Source organism: Halyomorpha halys, unplaced genomic scaffold (genome assembly GCF_000696795.3).
Source record: "Halyomorpha halys isolate HHAL.00 unplaced genomic scaffold, Hhal_1.1 Scaffold582.1, whole genome shotgun sequence".
NCBI classification, from domain to species: Eukaryota; Metazoa; Arthropoda; class Insecta; order Hemiptera; family Pentatomidae; genus Halyomorpha; species Halyomorpha halys.
In genome coordinates this window covers 345,266-362,911 of record NW_027115659.1, presented here as the reverse complement: position 1 = coordinate 362,911, position 17,646 = coordinate 345,266, and the positions used below count along the sequence as shown (strand labels likewise).

Genomic DNA, 17,646 nt, shown 5'->3' with positions numbered 1-17,646 from the left:
GACTGCATTAAATTAATCCTCCTTAGCCTCCTATTCATAAAGTATAAACATTTGTGTTTACATGGATAAAAGTTGTATTGAACGGAATTAATTAGCAAACACTCTATAATCGAAATAAACTACGAATAAACGAAAGACGACAGGACTTTTTGAATGCCCTGGTATTTTCAAAGTTGCTACAAAAACAATAGGAGAGAAATTCATTTGAGTTAAATTTGCCATAGTAATATTTATTGTGAACTCGTCATTTTGGTGTCTTAGGGAGTCATGAGGGCCAGATTATCTACAGAGTCAAACTGATGGAAGTTGGACCTAACTAAGTTCTACTGTATTTCTCTTCCCTTTTCTCCCATCAAATTGTTATGTTTAAATAATATATCTATATGTCTAAAAAATTGACATTTATTTTATTCAATGTTAGCCCTGATATTTAAATTTTTTTTTATAAATTATTTTGCAGGTTGAAAGTTCAAATACCCGATTTGGAAAGGTCCGTTGACATGATCAAGATGTTAGCTAAGAAGAAGGATAGTACAGAGGAATTCACAACACATTTCTTGTTATCGGAACAAGTTTTTATGAAAGCCTCCATAGCACCCACAAACAAAGTTTGTCTTTGGCTTGGGGTTAGTATTCATTTTTGGATTTATTAGAAATGTGTTTATAACTTAAGAATTTTGGTTCCTGAACCACAAAGACTCATGATCCCATTGGAGCTGATAATAGAGTTTTCAATTAAACTTAAGATTCTAAGGTTCACTAGGGGTCATAGCACATTTTTACATTATATGAAAGACTATTAGATTTGGTTAGAAGTTGAATGAGGAATAACCATTAAGAATCCACATGTGATTTGGCCATCAGCTTGTGAACAAATGACATTCTGTGTTAATGAATTATGATATAAATATTTACAAGGTGGTCCAATACACATGTTTAAACCAATTAAGCTCTTTAATTTTTAGAAATTGGATTTTATTTTGGTGATTCATAGAAGTGGCATGTAGTGCATCTTTGGTTGGTATTATTAATTTTGTAACCTTCTTCCAAAGCTCCTTTGGAAATTTCCACTGAAATGAATTACTTTTTTTACTGATTCTGTTTCTGATTGTAAATAAGATTTTAAACGAATTTGTACCTGGCACTTTTTTGATCTGATGTGTCCTACAGGCATAAATTTCCAAAAACTAAAAACCATATTTTACAGTTTTTGGCAATTTATGGTTCTTTAATTATTATCTTTATTTAAAAAAAAAAGAAAATTCAAGTTTTGATACCAAATCAGAAATTATTGTTAAAGTTTTATATTAATGTTAATAAATGTTTCTGGAAATCATCATTTTTTTTCATTTTATGACAAGTATTTTTTCTCTTTTATTATGGTTATACAATTCAAATGTTATATGAAATTGTTCAGTGGAATTTTTTTTTTTATCTGATCAAATAAGATTTTTGCACAATAACATGTAAAATGTTTAGTTCTTGAGTGCAACGTACTTATTTCACGTTTGAATTCTTTGAAAAATTTTCAATATTCTTGAATAATATCTGTAAGTATCTAAGATAACTTCTGATAGAGCTGTTCAACTTGAATGTTTTCAGGTGATTGTTTTTTTTTTCTATTATGGAGTTGAGTTTTGGTAAAAATGTTTCACTAGTTCTCATAACTTATAAATAATGAACAAGAAAGTATATGTAGATGGCTAATGAAAATTAAAGTCCTTTTAATCATGTATAACTAAAGTTCATCCTTCTTGTTATTTATCTTTCCCTTATGCCATTACTAGAATTGAGGAGCCTCTATCTTGTGCAGCCAATTCTCTGTACATGGTGTATAACTCAACCCATAGGTGAGTAGAGGCAGGTTAACGAACTTACACATGTGCATCTTGGGTGTATATCATTGTAATATTAAAAGATTGATATTAATTAATATCAGGTTGTATCGTGTAATTAGTGTTCCTTATTTTTATAAATATAGACGCTATATATACTTTCTAAATCAAATGCATTATTTGGAAACTCACATAATGTAATAATGTAAGCATTACAGAAAAATCTCAATGCACTCGTGGCATTTGAACCCAGTATCAAAAAAATCTACTGTCAAGTCACTGAGAAGTTGTTTGACTTCTTTCACTTAATTTTCAATGCCGATCCGTGGTCACAGATTATGATTCTGGAATATTCCTTACACTCTTTCAATTGTCTACATCATTAATGTTGATATAACCGCTTGTAAATTCCTACACCATTTGTTAACATTTTGAACAATACACTTCTGTCTAAGGTTGATAAATGTTTATAAGTGTTGCTCCTTAAACATTTAAAAAGCTAATTTCTCTCTTGGTGGTAGTAGCATTGGGAATCTCTATCACTGACAGCTATTCAACTAGCACTGTCTCAAGTAAAAAAGTCTGTTAAGACTGGATTGAGAGGGAGGAATTGCTGTTCATTACAGTGTTGCCAAAAGTGTGGGTTGAAACTTTCCTATAGTTTTAGCACTTTGATAATCTTACTTATGATCTACTCTCGTATCGGTTTTCTATATTAGCAGTACACAATTTTAAATTATTTGTTGTTGGCCTAACCAGCCTATTCCACCTCTATATATTTTTTTTTTACATTCATATTTATGTAGACAGGAAACTGCATGTTGATTCCGACTATTACAGCTCTTATTAGACAATCGGCTTAAACTTCCAATCTATTACAAAAGACTTATCTACATGACTGTAATAAGTCCAATCTGGACATACGGAGTTGAGCTTAGGGGCTCCACTAAACCTTCAAATTCTTCTTGTATCCAATCCTTAAATCCAAAATCCTTCTTAAAATCCTCAATGCTCCTTACTTCGTCACAAATAAAATCATACATGAAAACCTTAAATGTTTTATATGTAACCGATCTAGCCCGAACCAGATACCATTCCTTCCATAATAAACTTCCTAACCACCCAAACCCACTAGGTTTTTAACCTTGCTTCCTCTTCCATTCCTAACAATCCTCTGAGACACCTAAAAAGAAGATGGCCACGAGATCTGCTAATGTAAAAATATCAGAGTGCTACTAATGGTTTCTCTACATGCCTGTATCATTTCATTATAAACAAAAATTAAATTTACTGGATGTATATATACAAATGTACAATTGTAAATTGTGATAAAGATATGAATATATATATATATATATTTTAGTGGGTCTTGAGGATCAGTTAATAATACAACTTTGTACTATTACATCTTTTGGCAACGTTTCACAACTTTATTGTTTGCATAGTCATGCCATACAATGAGAAAAACACAGTTTTTAGAACATACATTCTCTTCAAATAATTTCCACAAAACTAGTAGTACATAGTGCAATCTCTGACTAATAAATATTACAATCAAAATATGGTTTAATATAAACATTGCTTACAATTCTCAACTGCAGTTTGTTTTACATTATTATGATATTTTTCGATTTATTTTTTTATATTTTTCGATAATTTATTTCCTAGACATCTATATACCTAAGGCTCTTATGTTTCTATCATGCTCTTAATTTCCCTTGGAATATTTAATGTTTGTAAATACATACATCACGTTTTGTTAATCTATTTTCAATTCTGAACAATATCTATTTATATGACTATATATCATTATTGAAATATTTTTAAACATTCATTACATTATCATATTATACTTCCCATTCCGAGTTAGTGCTTTAACCATGTTAAAATATTATTTTTTCACTTAAAATTTAAATAAATTTCCCTAATATTGATTTTCTCCTGATCATTAATCTTACATATTTGTCTGTTATTCTTGAAAATAACTATTTATATATGTTTTTATTTTTTCATTTTAGGCAAATGTTATGCTTGAGTATACTTTGAATGATGCCTTAGAGTTGCTCAATAAGAATATAGATACTGCGAAAAAAAATTTGAGCTTCGTTGAACACGACCTTGATTTCTTAAGGTATCATTATTTAATTCTTTTTATTAACACATAACTCAAAAAGCATACATTGCATGTATTAAAAACATACATTGATAAAAATTTTATAATAGTTATTTGAAAGGAATTTAAATTCCTTACAAATAAAATAGTCATTGACCAATTTTAATTGTGAACAAATATTTTCAATGGTATTTGGGTAGGTTCCCTTGAAAAACAGTAAACCTTTCTTTCAGTTTTAGTAATAACTCAAAAACTATACATCTACTGAGATATTCTTGTTATTTACTTTAAATAAGACAATTAATTTATTGTGCTTATTTATTCTAATTAAATTGCTTACAAAGATTATAGGAGCAATGTTACTGAAGACAGAGATAATTTTTGTGATGGCATTTGCACCCAAAGTGGTTACGGTTTATTATTTTTTAATTTTAATTCTGATATAGTAAAATAATTAATTCAAATAATAATCCATTGTTATCATATGGAGCATTTTTGTTGGCAACTGTGAGCTATTTTTGTCTTATCTGGTTTTATTAGGATTATGCTTTTTTTTTATTATTCATGATGAGTATTTTAAATTCTTATTAATTTTACAGTTTAAACTTGAAATTCTAGGAATACTTTTTACAACCACTATACAGTTATTAATTAGAGTACATGTATGGTTTCAAGTGGCATTCATCCTGATGAATCAATATTTTCCCTAGATCTACTAATTGAAATATCAATAATTTATTTTTAATTTAATCTCATTAGTATGTAAATAATTATCTTCCTGTTTTGCATAATAATAATTTTAATACATATTATTTTCAGGGACCAGTTTACAACAACAGAAGTCAACATGGCTAGAGTCTATAATTGGAATGTAAAAAAAAGACAAGCAGCTAAAGCATCAGCTTAATGGAACACATGATGATGCTCTTCAAAACACATTAAAACTTAATGTTTTTACATCAAGCCTTTGTTGTTTTTAATTTACATTAACTGATTTATTATTTTTTATATATATAAACTAAAAATGTATTTGTTAGCTAAGGTGCTTATTTATTAACCAGCTTATAATATGAAAAACATGTCATGCCTGTAAATTAATTTTAATTAAGTAATGAAAATAAATTTCTTATGAAAGTATTTATCATACCTTTTATTTATACAGTTGCTCTCTAAATTTAGATTACAATGAAATTATATACATCTACTAAAGTGAATGTTGAATACCCTACTTATATATCCCATTCTCTTCCACAGTGTCCTTTTTTTAAATTAAGTCATATTGTATTGCTCTCCTTTTAAATTCATTGTATTATCTTCAACAGAAAGAATCAACCATAGGATGATTGGATAGTTTAGTCTGCATCCCATATGATAGGTTCATCCTAAGTTCCCAAAAATAAATATTATATATATATATATATATGTGTGTGTGTGTGTGTGTTTTCTACTTTTACTCTCAAGTTAAAGGGTTTGGTTAAAGTCTCTATTATACCTGCTAGTAGTGTCCCTTAATACACTCTTCTCCCATGGGCTATTCTATTGAAGTTAGTATGAATGTCAACACATCACTAGTCCATATAATAAAGGTTCTTAACCAGGGACTCAGGATGACTGATAAAAGTAACTTGATTTTATAGAAATTTAATTTCACCTTATGAAATATTAAGACTGAAATATAAACATTAACTGTCATAAGCCAATGAGTGACTATTTCATGAAGACATTTTTTTTCCTTTCTACCTGGGACAACCAAATTCATGGTTCACAACTGTATAGATTATAAATATTGGGTTGTTAAATACGTTCGTAGTGTTTGTCAATATTTCAGTTTAATCTTCTGTGTTTATACATATTCTAAAAAAAGATTAGTTAATTTTATTTTATGCATTAGTTTCAACCGAGATTCCTTATCTTTAAGTGGTATTTTGCTTGCTCAAAATGGAAGAGAATAAAATTAATTTTCATCATTTGTCGAAATGATTTTTTATTTCCAGCTAAACAGATGGTTAACAAAATTATCAGTGTGTATGGCAATGATGTCTTAGGAGAAAGCACCAAGCAAGTAAGTAGTTTGCTCGGTTCAGGACTGGAAATTTTGACTTAAAAGACAAAGCGCTTGGGTAGTCCTTTAACTGTTGACCAAATTAAAGCATTGGAAACAAACAACCCTCACTCTACGACACAGGATATCGCAGAAACGTTTAATATATCTCGTGCAGGTGTCTCAAATCATTTGGGGGCTGCGGGATATGTTTTTCAAACTGTTAAATGGGTTTCTCACAATTTGATGGAACAGAATTTATTGGACCACATATCCATTAGCGATTCCCTCCTGAACCGCAATGTTAATGATCCATTTTTAAAGAGGTTGATAACTGAGGATGAAAAGTCGGTCCTGTACAATAATACTGTGGGGGAAAACGGAGTAACCTACCATTAACGTCTCCAAAAAAGCTTATTCTGTGCATTTGGTGGGATTGGAAAGATATCCTTTATTTGGAGCTCCTCCCAACCAACCAGACCATTAATTCTGCAGTATACTGTGCCCAGGTATGATTGAAGGCAGTGACTGAGCAAAAGCGTCCAGCATTGCTAATCTCAAAGACATAATTTTCCATCACAATAACGCCCGACCTCACATATCTTTCTTTGCAGACCCAGCAAAAATTATTGGAGTTTGGCTGGGATGTGATCCCCACCCACCCTATTCACCAGACCTCAACTGATTTTCACTTATTTCGGGTCCTTCAAAACTCTCTTAACGTGAAACACTTTAATTCGCCCCAGGACTGCAAAATGCACATTGAGGAGTTCATTGTGAACAAATCTAAGGATAGAGAGGACGGAATTAAAAAATTACCTGAAAGATACAAACATATAATAGATCAAAATGGGTCACATATAACTGATTAAAAATATTTACAAAAATCTGAAGTTTTTATTGAAATCACCGATAAGAAATGTTAGGAACTTATTTTACAACCCAATAAAACATGGTATGTAACATAAGTGGTAAATTGAAGTTTTTGGTTTCATCAGGCTCTTTTGAGGCTGATTTCAAAAATTTATTTAACTATTTTAAGGAACTTTATATTTTTAAAAGAACAATGTTTGTTAAAAGTTGAGGTAAGTGGACTTAAGGTTAAGAGTCCAACATAGTTATCAGCCAATATTTCATCACTAAAAATTTTAAATACTGGGATTGGTCAAAATATAACTTAAATAGTACAAAACTATTAATTAAGTGCCAACATTTAGCCTCTCTTTTCAGAGCTAGGGACAAGACTCAAAAACTTAAAATATCACATATAGTGTAAGATTATAGGATGACATGAAATATAAAATAAGTTAAGAAGGACTATAAAAAAAAGTGAGCAGAGTAAATTACAGAATATAGAAATAAGATGTACAGAGACAAGTATAACTGAAGTGGAAATACATTAAATTAATAAATATTAGACATAAAATGAACAGGTGAAGTAATAGCAAGAGAATAATAGATACAAGAACAATAAAACCAAATATATTAAAAACTAGAAAAAAAGAAAATAAAGAACACATTAGTTTGATATTTCAATTACAAGTCCCCCTGAGTGCCTCAATTAATATGGGTCAGACACAGGTATTAAGCTCTAATTAGATAGCAAATTAACCACTAATTATTGAAATTGTCACTTAGAACCCCTCGGCTTCTTACCCTCCCAAATAATGTTTCATTCTCAATCTATTCAAATATAATTCTAGGTTAAAGAAATTTTTTCATTTGACCTTGGGATAGGATTTCAATTTTTTTTTTTTAATTTCCTCTGCTACTAGATAAGGAAAAAATTTTGTAATAGGGTATTAAATAAAAATACAATAGAAATCTAAATAAATTCCAAGGAAAGGAAGAAATGACAATTACTGCACATGTCCAACTTTATTAGTAAATAATAAAAAATTCACATTCACACATAGCACTTATCAAAAAACCAAAATAAATTAGTCTTCTTGGACAGGAGCCCCAACCATGTCTGACATTCTATGAGCTGGCAAACAATGGCGCCTGCCTAACACAACCTACGCCATTGATCACTGCAGTTAAAAAGTTTCAATAAAATGTTAAATATGTATTTTTTGAAATTTCAAATAATTAATTTGAATATAAGCCTTTTTGTTTAAAAATAGAATTTAATCAATATAATATTTTTAAAATATATTTCTACAAATTTACATTATTTTCCCTTTTCAATAGTAACAAAAATTGAATGAGAGAGCTGGTAATGTATTCAATGTTCCTTAAATTTAAATATCACTCCACTGCTTGGCACATTATTTGGGCTTACCATTTGTTTTACATTTTATTATTACATATAGCCACAGGTAGACAAAGATTGGGGACTCATGTTATAGGATATTATAATTAAACAAGTAAAATCAAATATAATACTGATACAAAGGTGGCATCGTCAAAATGCCTTTAATAATTAAAAATTCTGTTAACATGTGCTCTAATTTTGATTTTCAACTTAATATTTTGTAGAAGTAAATAAAATGATTTATCTCAAGTTACATAAACAATTACAAATGAAAATTCTTAAAATATTATATATTCACTTTTGAAAACATAACAACTTAACTCTTGTGTGACTTCCTTACCCAAGTTGCCTTTTGGGTAAAAGAATAACTGTTATAAAATAAAATATTCTTAAATTTTTATTTTTATTTTTAAAAAAGTTATAAGTAGTCTTTTACACTTTAATAATTATGAGAAAAAAAAATGAGCCAAAATAATTGCTAGCTATTAATTCTTAATTGACTTATTATATTATTCTCAAATATACACAATGGACTAGATTTTTCTTTTTGATATCACCATGATTAAGGCACAAAGGTGGAAAAATCAAAGAACTCCATCAATGCTCTAACTTGGTGCCAGTTTCATCAGATTTTTCTCCTTCCTTCCTATCTTCATTAGATTCTCCTCTCAACATCATAAGCTCCTCTTCCAGATCCTTTATTTTTTGAACAGCAGAATCCAATTCATTTTTTAATGCCTCAACTTCGGCAAGAGTAGGGCGCTTATCTCCAAGATTTGTTCGAACAAATCTGCAATGTTAAGAATATAAGCAAGTTTGGCAACAATGAAATGAATTTAATAATCTATTTAGTCATATATCATTAATAATGACGATATTTTGGAAAGGAATAATGACAGGCATGGAATTTTTATTTACCTCATCTTAGAAAAAAAAATTATACCTCAAAAATAACTGTACTAGTTCTATGGAAAAAACTGTTATTGCATATCTTCTTAAACATACTGGTCAGTTGTTAGTGAAGTTTTATATAAATAATGAAAATTGGTATAGTAGTTGGATATTTTCATCATCCAAAACTCAAGGCTCTCCTGAAATTCCATATATATACTTTCTTTATGTTTACATGCTCAGTTGTGAGGAGGTTTCTGTATGTTGCCAAGCACAGATGCATGGGACGGAATACACTTACAAGGAGCTGAGAGGTTTAGTAGAAGGCACCCGACTACTATACCAAGTTTTATTATTTCTAGACAAATTCACTAACAACCCACAAAAACATTCAGAAGTTACATTGTATTCTAAAGGATGGGTAGGGTTATTTATTATTTTTTTAATTAAATTATTTTATACTATAAGGTTTTTATTATTACAAGTGTTGACATTTTAAATTTAAATCAATTACCCTTGACTAGAATGAGTTCAAACATGAAAGTGTGGATAGTGTTGTGATGTGAATAGGTATGAAAATAGGAATCTATAATAAAGCTTTATTATAAATATGCTTGTCTTATTTCAATATATAGGTTAAATGGTATGTATCTGTGTGAGAACTCTCACATTAGACATCTATCCTACTTCTTTGTAATACATTTAAAGGATAAGCAAAATCAGTGAAACATTTTAATTTGTATAAACAATATAATCTTACAAAGAAAGTCTATTCAACAAATACAATCAGTATCTAATAACTAAGCAATAAAACTACATTGCTACATTCATACTAACCTAGTTATTCACATGTTAAGACCATACAGTTACCTGGACTTACACAAATGTACATTTTAGACTGGTCATGGAACCCTATATATCTGAACGTTTAAGCATGTACAAACCCAGAAGCGTACTTAGTCCCTTTGGGACCAGGGATAGAACTATTTTTGAAGCCCTCCATAAAAAAAAAAACTCCAGCAATTTAGAACTAGACTTAAACAATAACTTTCTCAAAATAAAGAAAAGTATATATTTTTTTGGAAAAAAATTAGTGCTATTTAAATAAAATATAAAAGAAAGGTAGCTACAATGTGGCCCCAATATTAAGCAGTAACAGAGGTGGACCATCTCCTCCGTCCTTTGTTGGTAAAAAAAATTCATGCCATACATAAATAAATCTAGACATGATTTTAAAAATAATAAAAAGTCCATGGCATTATCAAGCATAACAGGCATGAAGTTTATCAGCAAGTTTTACAGAGCATATTTTATGTTTAGAAAATTAAAAAAAAAAAAGTTGGAAACGGATTTTCATGCTTACCCAACACATATCTTTAGAGCAGGTCTCATCCAGTAACAAACAATTGAGCATTAAATAACCGAATAATATCCAATAAGGTAAAACAAAGAATCCTAATTTGAATGAGACTCAATATTATCTATTTAGATATCTCTTACAATATCTATGTTCTAGGCTCTGAATAAGCTGAAGTATGATTGAAATATGTTTTTATCAATTATTATTAATTTTTTCTCTAGAAAAAAGGCTTACTCTAAAGCATCTTCAGGTTTATCTGGTTCTTCATATAGCATTACTAATACTTTTGTTAACGCATCCATAACACCAGCTCTTTCTAAGTATTTTCGAAACTCTTCCCTTTTTGAATCAATGGGCTAAAAAAATAAATGAGATTATTAAAACAAATCTATTGGTTATAGCTAAAGGATGTCCAAGTTAACAAAAAGGCAAATGTTTAATAATTAAAAATAAAACATACGCGGTAAGTCGACATCTTTAAAATTTGTAAGAAATTATATCATACATAAACATCTACAATCACAACAGTTTTATTTGTTATTTATTTGTTCGGTAAACAGCTGATTGATATGCCATAAAATGTATTCCTTACATTATATTCAAATTAATTTCTAAAAAAAATATATTAAAACAAACTTACACTATCATTCGGTTATTTATATTAATAGTGTCGTAAGAATTTATTATATCTTTACATTTTTTTAAATCAATTTTATAAAGTTGGTTACCATGCCAGTTCAGCGCCATTTAGGTTTGATAACAAGTTTAAAAATTACCAAAGGGATGTTTTTTAATAAGTTACCGTTTTATCTCCTGTGAAGTAACTAGTAAAGTTTGTTGTAAATTAATGGTGATGTACATCGTACTGTAGCTGTCAGTCTATTCATTTATGATTCCTTTTTCACCTATAAAATGAGGATTTCTGCGAGTGTTGAAGTTTCAAATAGACTTCTACCATCACTTAATATGGGTAATAGAAGACCTGAAAAGTCGTATCTGAGTATCGGTTACTTACCAGGTCAAAAGGAAAAAGTTTTTATTTTGCATCAAACAATTAGGAACGGACATGGAATTAAGTACAAGGTCTGGAAAACGCCATACGATTTATAAGTATCATCCTATTATCTTAAACTGTGAATGGTTATTTAATTTAAAAATTCTTATTAATTATCATGCATATCTATTGTAGGTAAATGATAACATAGGAGGTTTATTTGTTAAATTTATTGTTGAAGGGAAGGCAACACTAAGATTTAAAGAGCCACCTGTTGATTTAATTATTAAAGGTGAACCAAAACCCCTATCAAATTTTTTGCAAGTTTTGAAGCAGTTTATGGACAAAAAGGTACCACTTAAAGTATTACAGTTATCGAATTTAGCAGGAGCTTCAAGTAAAGTTGATTCTAAACCTTCTGTAAAATTAGTTTTGAAGCAGAAAAAAGAATTTCCTGTATTTCCACGTACCCTAGAAACTCTACAGGTATTTTAGTGATTTTTATTATAAATGTTATTGTCTTCAATGATTCAATATTCTTTTTTTCATACTCTGTCTATCTTACAGATTAATGAAGCTATGATGAAAAAATTTGATTGCAGAATACTGAGGCTTCAGAAATTAAAAGTATTGAATTTAGCTGATAACTGTTTAGAAGATATTCCTAATGAAATTGATTTATTGCCAGCCCTTGAAGAATTACATTTAGCCAAAAATAAGATTGGTGAAAAGAGTAAATTTACTTGGTTATGCAGTCAATCCTTGAGGTTGTCATTAATCCACCTTGACTTGAGGGAAAATTGTGTATGGCGGTATTTATTTTAATTGATTGTGCTTCTATGCTTATGTATTGATATCAAAGAACTTATGTATTAGAGCTGTAGTTGCACTCACTCAAAAGGGGTGATCAAACCCTCAGTAAAAACTTTTCAGTGGAGGTTGTTTCTAAATAGTCTCAGTATGACGTATAAAGCTATAACACCTCAACTACAGAAATTTAATTTAGCATATCTAATACTTAAGTACCATTATTAGTTTAAATAACCAAATAGAAAAGTAGGTATCTTGCTTAGTAAGATTGCTAAGAATTTTGGAATTATTCATTTAAGTTCAGTGAAATCTCTCCTCTATGGACTGCACTGGGTCCATTGGATTTGGCTGTTGCAGATAGGTATCTGTTAAAAAGGAGTACATATTGATACATACATACATGTGTCAAAAGAAGTTTATTAATTTGATTGAAGGAAGTTTGTTGATACTGATAATATTGTGTTCTACTTATACACACAATATTTTTAGAATTGAATAAACTTATTACCTAAATCCTAATACAGACCCACAGGTCATTCTCGCAAGAAGGGACCATTTTTTGGATCCTATTTATTTTTATGAACCTGGGGTATTTTTTAAAATTATAATTATGAACTTTGAAAATTTTCTAATGTGTTGGCGGTTTTAATTAGTTAAACAGTTATCTTCCATAGATTTCTTACACCTTTGGAATACAATAACTGTTTTATTAATTAAAAATTGTATGTAGAGGAGTATTCATTAAGAGAAGTTTCAGTGAATGTATTGGAATTTTAAAAATAAGCTTTTGTTGTTATTTTTTGTCAATCTTGTCTTGTTTAAACATGAGTGACTCAAGTGAATTTATAGAGTTAAAAATTGAGAATGGTAATACTGTATCAACCATTAAATGTTTTTCTTACCACGGGGGAACCTATTCCACAATATTTGTTTCATTTCATAAATTACTGTAAATAGCAGAAATTATTGTCAACTTTATGTTAACTTATGTTGTAATTGAAGACTTGTCAGATTCTAATTAATAATTATTTCACAATAGTGGGTTTTTGGTTATAGTTGGTTGGGGACCATTAAGCTAGTACCACCTCAGTGTGGGCACCCTGCTTGTGGGCCAAGTTTAATTCTAATCTTGACCTAATCGTTAACTCCTTGCTTCATCCTGATATCTTATTAGTTTAATTTCTTCTCAGCATTTTATATGCCATTTGAATCGACCTGCTCAGACCCTACCCTCTTTTTTTTCATTATTTAAACTTCCCTTTCAAGTTCTAAGAGTTAACAGTTTCTTTAAGAATCAGCGCACTGCTGGAAACTACTATTGGTAAAAAAACCTTTATTTCTATCAGTGAATGTAAATGTTATAATTCTTTTACATTTCTTTATCTTTTCACTTACCAGTTTCTGCATGTTATCAACAACCGTTTTGTCTATAAGAAATATGTCTGGCCTATTACATATAATATAATGATCAGTTATAATTCTATCTATTTTGTATCTCATAAATGCTGGGCTGGGGCGCTGGTTCAATTCCAGCCTGGGCAGGTGGAATTTTATTTCATGGTGGTCCCATATCATGAAATCCTGACCTTCTTACTCTGGTTAGAATAGGATAGTAACCTATAGGGTGATCCACTGTCAGGAATGACCTGGTAGGGGGTAAACAAATTTTTAAAAAATGTCAGCCTTCTATTTTCCAAATGCCCCAGTACAATTCAACATTTCCATTTTCTAACATTGCTTTGGGCTAATATTTATAAAACAGTTGGTGATCATTAATAAAGTGATATTTTTGTGCCATTTATATGACCTATGCTTGTTAGACTGAGATCAAGAGCTAAATTGATTTATTTGAAGCTTTGCATAGACAGCACTTATTGTTGATGGCCTCATGCAAGATATATGACCAATCCTATATGAGCAAGTAACCATTACTTGCTTTTGTATTGGAAAAAGGGACTCTTCTGTCTCTGAAAACATGTATCCATTGTTTGATCATCGACAGGTGCTTCTAAATTGATTCCAAGAGTTTTCAAGGAGTTATAAAATCTATCCTGAAGTTTACTTTTCCATATTCCAGGTTCTCCTTAGATTGCTGTCTATGTATGTTTAGTGCTGTGAAATCACGGTCAAGTTTAGTAATCATCAACAACACTGCTCATGAAATATTAACTAAGTCGTGTTTCCTTTCCTCGGCAAGCTCTCAAAAAGCAAATAAGACTGATGATTGTGGGTGTTGCCTTGATTTATCTGTTTGTTTTCTATGGAAACCGTCCATTCTTTCAAGATCGATACCACTTTATTTTGTCACTACAATTGAGTATGTAATTGAAAAGACCGTACAGGTATTTACCTAGTTTCCCCGATAGTTAATTTCAGAAGCTGTGAGATACCGAGATATTTATAAATCTGTTTTATTTAACTTTTAGTCAATTTTTTTCAAATTCCATTTTTCAATATTTTTATATTTTAAGTTAATATTGTGATAAACATTTTGTCTAAAGATGCCCTTCATAGCTACAATTCAAGTTAAATAAATATTAATTTAGGTGTTTCTTATCAGAACAATATTTTTGACAAATTTAGAGACCAAATCAAAGGTTTTTCAGTGTCCGGAAAAGTATTCTATGTTTGAAGAATTATATCTCAGGAACTATGTTACGTATTGAGTTGACTCAAGTCTCAAATTGAAATAAATTTAATTTATTTTTCTATCTGATGAATCTTTAGAGACATATTAATCCGAAACTGAAAATAATACTAACATTTTTGTGATTTTTGGCTCCTGCACAGCTTACACTGATCTTTTGAAGTAGTATTTTTGTTTTAGTAAAGATGAACTTTCTTGCTTGAACCAAATGTACGCATTAGTATTGTTACGAAATTGTGAAATTATCTTATAAAATTAACAACTTCATTGTTCTGATCTTGTTTAAGTATTCCTCTTTTGTCTCCTTAATAGCTCCAAATTAGCTGGTTATTTAAAATAATCATTGTATTTAAGATTAGTATTATTCTAAGGTTGGGTTTGATAAATTTTACAATCCTTGAAAAATTATTAAATTTTTTTAACACCAGGAGAATGAAGAATAACTAATTTAAAAAAATAAAAATAAAGCTGAGTTGCATTAATGAGAAACAAGTTACATAATAGTACATGAACTATAAATTTGATCATGATATTTTGTTGATTTATTCCTTGATCCATGCTAATTTTTAGTATTGTAGATTGTTTATTTATAATGCAGTTGTTTGAAATATCAAGTTTTCTTTTACTTATTACATAGTATTAAGAAATGTCATGTTTTCAAGAACTCTTTTTGTAATTCTTAAAATCATTAAAATATAAAAGAAATATAATTTTTCTCTCAGTGTAGTTTTCAAACTTTGTTTTGAAGGGACCTTTTGTGAAATTTTTACAAGTGCGTGTCAAGTTTCTCATTGGTGATTCTTCTAAAATTTTAATACAAGCATCTTTTTTCATGTTTAAATTTCAATCACTATTAATTGTCTATTATTTTTATTTTTATTTAGATTTCGTTCATACCCCAAGAAATTTGTAGACTTAAAAATTTGAAGAACCTTTTGTTGGACAAAAATAATCTTCGGCATTTACCCAATGGTCTGGGTCTTCTTTCAAAACTCAAGTGAGTAATTGGGTTCCCATTTGCTTATTTATTTTTACTGATTATTTTACCAGTCAACTAGTACATTCTACCTTCATTTTATTTGTGAGTACAGATGTAAAGTTTCAAACCCTTAATTTCATTGTATGATTGAATTGATATTAAGTTTATTATAAGTAACTTGAAAGGAGAGAATAAGGCAGCATGAGCTTGGGCAGATGACGTGCTATATTTTATTATTATCTACCCGTATATAACAAATCATCTGGTTTAGAAGAAATGAATAAAGTGGAAATAAATATGTCTAATAATTTATTTGAAATTCATTACTTTAGGAATAGGTTCATTATTGAAGATATTTTTATACTTTCCTAATTTTTCATTTATTACTAACAAAATTATAACCTTTATATTAATTCACCCTTAACGCATGTTGAGCGAATTTTATATATTATTATGCATGAAAATTATCATGTGCAACAATATAAAATATTGATGTTTTCATTATTTTCAAGTATTTATTACTTTAAGTTTAAGTATAGGTAATAGGTAATTTATTAATTAATAGTAGTTTTAACTGCAGATGGTTTTCAATAGTTCCATCTAATTGAGACTGACTAGTTTTAACAGAGAAAGAATATTGCACACCAAAAACTTTTCAGAACTTCCTCTATACTGTTATTCATTTTAAAACTACAATTTTCACTTACATCACTTTCGCAATTAATGGCTCGCATAACTAGTTCATACTTATGAAAATCAAAAGAAAGGTTTAAAATTTATTTATTGAAAAAGTATTCATAAAATGGTTAAATCCATAATAATATTGACTATGAGTGATCTGTACTGATCAGAGGTCAAGCTGATGTGATGCCACATCAGAAGTACCCTTGCATACTTCAAACGAATGCCGGTTTCTTAAAATTGTCTGAAAAGAAATAATATTAAAATAACAAATATACAGTGCATGTCAGCATTTTACTTTGCATTGTTTTTTCTTCTTTTCCTACATATTCAAGTACTCTAAGGATAATTGTGAAAAAAAAATAATGAAAATACGGAGGGTTAAAAGGTGAAACAAATTTAGTTATAAAGCGTTTGAATGAATGGAAAATTGTCATCTTGATCCAGTCAGTCAGTAAGTATTAACAGATTCTCTAGTTCAACTCCTATCATTATCAAAAATGTACCCTTTCTTTTATGTGGTAAGGATTTTTTTAATTTTATTTCGTACTTGAAGTTTTGGACCTCATTTCATTTCTGAAGGTTTTTTTTTTTTCCAACAAGGATGCAGTTCGGTCATTTTTTTTTTTTTTAAGTATCTGTCTAAAATTGTTTTTTTTTTATTATTTAGAAAAATAACACAATTTATTCATCAATGAAATAAATAAAAATTCATACTTTAGATTCTTTCCTATTCAAAAATTAAAGCTTTGTTTATCTTATTTTATCTTTTAATTATCATTTCAGGAAAAAAAAAATATATATATATAGGACACATTGCAAGGAACCAAAATTTCTTTTATTATTAAAATAATTTAGACTTATAAAATATATGTATAAATAGTTGACCGTAAAAATTGATATATAGGAAGATGGTCAGGGTTGCGGTCACAAGTGAAACGAAAATAGTTAAACTTGGTATGAATATAACGAATTATTTAACTTAGTATTCTATGTAATTAATGGGAATTCATTATCATATTAAAATAATTTAGACTT

The 17,646-nt window shown here is 29.1% G+C and overlaps 3 protein-coding genes across 5 annotated transcripts in view; 2 read left to right on the top strand and 1 right to left on the bottom strand.

Annotated features, from left to right (window-relative positions):
• Window positions 1-5,085, top strand: part of LOC106684449 (prefoldin subunit 3) — a 9,657-nt gene extending 4,572 nt beyond the window's left edge. The window contains exons 3-5 of the mRNA XM_014426541.3: window positions 461-626; window positions 3,854-3,966; window positions 4,768-5,085. Of these exons, the coding sequence (XP_014282027.1) occupies window positions 461-626; window positions 3,854-3,966; window positions 4,768-4,855 (367 nt within the window). The 3' untranslated portion in view covers window positions 4,856-5,085. The remainder of the gene's footprint in view (window positions 1-460; window positions 627-3,853; window positions 3,967-4,767) is intronic.
• A 2,763-nt stretch (window positions 5,086-7,848) lies between these two features.
• LOC106684446 (c-Myc-binding protein) lies at window positions 7,849-11,067 on the bottom strand. The gene is made up of 3 exons (XM_014426537.2): window positions 10,958-11,067; window positions 10,732-10,853; window positions 7,849-9,036 (listed from the first exon to the last, which is right to left on the bottom strand). The coding sequence occupies exons 1-3, from the start codon at window positions 10,970-10,972 to the stop codon at window positions 8,844-8,846; spliced, it is 330 nt and encodes a 109-aa protein (XP_014282023.1). The 5' UTR covers window positions 10,973-11,067; the 3' UTR covers window positions 7,849-8,843.
• Window positions 11,068-11,126: 59 nt separating this feature from the next.
• The window catches only part of Lrr47 (Leucine-rich repeat 47), an 11,768-nt gene continuing 5,248 nt past the window's right edge, over window positions 11,127-17,646 (top strand). Inside the window, exons 1-4 of one of the 3 annotated variants that reach the window (XM_014426535.3) lie at window positions 11,127-11,580; window positions 11,687-11,977; window positions 12,059-12,295; window positions 15,833-15,945. In XM_014426535.3, coding sequence (XP_014282021.1) covers window positions 11,410-11,580; window positions 11,687-11,977; window positions 12,059-12,295; window positions 15,833-15,945 — 812 coding nt within the window. In that variant the 5' untranslated portion in view covers window positions 11,127-11,409. Of the gene's footprint in view, window positions 11,608-11,686; window positions 11,978-12,058; window positions 12,296-15,832; window positions 15,946-17,646 lie in introns of all 3 variants that reach the window. The other 2 variants (XM_067052662.1, XM_014426536.3) reach the window with 2 other exon arrangements.

Excerpts from the sequence above, each read along its gene's own strand:
- LOC106684446 (XM_014426537.2), bottom strand. Across the intron at positions 9,037-10,731 it reads AAACCTGAAGATGCTTTAGA|ATTTGTTCGAACAAATCTTG; the intron begins GTAAGCCTTTTT and ends TTAACATTGCAG.